At 40.7% G+C, this 2,724-nt stretch overlaps 1 protein-coding gene across 1 annotated transcript in view; it reads right to left on the bottom strand.

Annotated features, from left to right (window-relative positions):
* chek1 (checkpoint kinase 1) overlaps nucleotides 1-2,532 on the bottom strand; it is a gene marked incomplete at its 5' end in the record, with an annotated part of 6,343 nt that extends 3,811 nt beyond the window's left edge. Inside the window, 6 exon segments of the mRNA XM_035667262.1 lie at nucleotides 522-710; nucleotides 802-871; nucleotides 949-1,013; nucleotides 1,241-1,349; nucleotides 1,606-1,720; nucleotides 2,467-2,532. Coding sequence (XP_035523155.1) covers nucleotides 522-710; nucleotides 802-871; nucleotides 949-1,013; nucleotides 1,241-1,349; nucleotides 1,606-1,720; nucleotides 2,467-2,531 — 613 coding nt within the window.
* Nucleotides 2,533-2,724: the final 192 nt, after the last annotated feature.

Here is a 2,724-nt window from a genome sequence, read left to right as displayed (position 1 = left end):
GTGCCATTTCCACTCAAATCCTCCAATTATGACTTTATGACTTCTGACTATATATCACGGTCAAATTATCCCCATGTGACTGTATTCTGATATAGGTAGTAAGTGTTCAACACTTTTGTTTGGTATAGTTATCCTCACGTTTTGTCTAGTATTTCTTCAGTTACAAAAATGTTATACCAGTAACACAACACCCCCTGTCATCCTTCGGGTGCAGTTTTAAATCATTACCCTTCTTGTCTGTACGGCCCAAGTTTCTCAGCACAGAGCAAATATATGTATATGACTGGATAGAGGATAATGACCCATATCAGAGGATATTGAGCCTTAGTAATGTCAAAAACATGTTGGAAAAAGATAATCTTAATGTATTTTGTAACCCTCCACTTTTATAACACTGGCAAGCACCCATCCCTTTGACCTCACACAGTAGCTTCGCCTCGCGTCTCTCTACTAATAATACCCCACATACTGAGTGTATGACGTGTGTTCACACACTGTAAACACAGACTTTGTGATCTTACCTCCAGCTAACATGGCAGTGAGGACTATCCCACAAGCCCAGATATCTGCAGGCTGAGCTTTGTACTCTGTTTGGCTGAGAAGCTCTGGAGCCACGTACGGAAGAGTTCCACACAGTCGACTCAGAAGACGCTCTCGTCCTTTGAAACGAAACATGGTGGCCAGGCCAAAATCTGTCAGCTTGAGGTTATCTAAAAGGCCAAGGAAAACAGCAGATGATAGTTATAATACATGCAAACCAAAGTTAGTCCAACACATTGAGACGACGTTGTATTTCCTCACCTTTGTCATCCAGCAGGATGTTCTCTGGCTTAATGTCTCTGTGGGTGATGCCATTACTGTGGAGATATTCCTGCAACAGAGCCACTGAGAATTTAATAACAGCAGAAATGGTGCAAGGTCATCAACACACAGATTTCTTTCACTCACCACAGCTGCTATTAGCTGCTGGAAAAATCTATGTGCATCTTTCTCCACCATCCCCACATCAGGCTCTGAAATCAAAGTGAGAGAACATCATTTTAATAACCTAAAAGTGTGGCAACAATGGAGGATTAAAGTTGTACCTGACTGTCTAAAACTGAATGTTTTGTGATTCTTTTCATGACAGTTGTCACATTAAAAGAGAAGAGTGAACGATAATGATGACGATTATGTATACAGGTGACCATTATTGGTCACATCTTCCAAGAGTAGCAGTCCTATGTTGTCTTTGCCTCACCAATTCTGTCGAACAACTCTCCTCCGGTGCAGTACTCCAGGAAGAGGTACATAGTTGGACCTTCCTTCCGATGGCCAAAAAAGCGTACGATGTTGGCGTGGTTGAGCATCTAGCAAAAAGTTTAACAAATTTCAAACCATTAAGCGGCTGACAAATATGTACATGAAATGTGTAAATACATTGTTGTGCAAGTTAAACAGAAAACAGTAACAGTTATATTAAGCTCCAGTCAATTTAAGAGGTGATCTTTTAAAGATATCACATGTCTCCTACTAGCATTACTAAGAACCCTTCTGTTTCAGTGCCATTAAAACTCAGTGTTAATACCTCTACTGTACATCCACACTTGAAGGTGGCGGACCTACCTTATGCACGCAGACCTCCTTCTTGACATTTTCAGCACACTCTTTAGCCTGAGAGGTATCGATCACCTTCACTGCTACTGCCTCCTCCGTATGTCTGTTCACCAGCAGCCTCACTCTGCAACCGTGAACACGAAGAGGAAACATGGATGAAGAAAGTCAAGAGAGCGCAGAGGTCAAAGGACAAACTGAAGCTGTCTGTCAAACAAGGAAAAGTCACCAAATGTACGTTTGTTGCATTCTTGCGTTAACTAAGTAAGTACATATTTCAATGGTGGAAGGGGAATGTGAGGAAAGAGTGTCCACGTCAACTCTTCCAGTAAAAACACAAGGTTAGGGTCAAATGTGTTGCAGAGCATCACATGAGCACAGCCACACTGATAAACTATTGCTGCAATAAACAAGAGTTTCCTGACTGAACTGTGTGTAAGAAGTCAATATGTCTACAAACATGACACTGATTTAATTAATAGACAAAACAGGGACATTTACGGGGAAATGAAATCACTAAATCACAAAAAAAAACCTGCAGACGAAGAAGAGCTCTTAAATTTCTCCTCCTACTTTTAATGAGCATTTTTTTTTTATCTCATTGACCTCTTAGATTAACAAGTAGCTTTTATTTGCTCTTATTCCAACGTTATAAATCTATAAGAAAGCCCTGTGGTGAGCAGGTTGCAGAAATGTGCCGCTCAGGTCCCTAGTGATTCATTCTTTGCTAACCACACCACCTGCAGTTCATGTTGCATAGTAAATGTCCAGAGGATACTGAAACCATATGTGTGTGTGTGTGTGTGTGTGTGTGTGTAGATGCTCTGCTATGACAAATATTGTAAATGATACAGATAAAAGGAGGATTCATACTCTCCATAGGCTCCTTCTCCCAGCGTCTGAACAAGGTCCCAGTCTTGCACGAAAGGCACAGCCATGCTAAAAACAGAAACACACAAACAGTCCTTATGAGGCTGTCAGAGGAACACACACACACACACACACACACATACACATACACATACACACATACATACATACACACATATAAACACACATATAAACATACATAATACACACATATAAACACACATATAAACTCACACATAAACTCACACATAAACTCACACA

Source organism: Morone saxatilis, unplaced genomic scaffold (assembly GCF_004916995.1).
Source record: "Morone saxatilis isolate NCDOM2014 unplaced genomic scaffold, NCSU_SB_2.0 Contig20, whole genome shotgun sequence".
NCBI lineage: Eukaryota > Metazoa > Chordata > Actinopteri > Moronidae > Morone > Morone saxatilis.
This window is presented reverse-complemented; position numbering and strand designations above follow the sequence as displayed.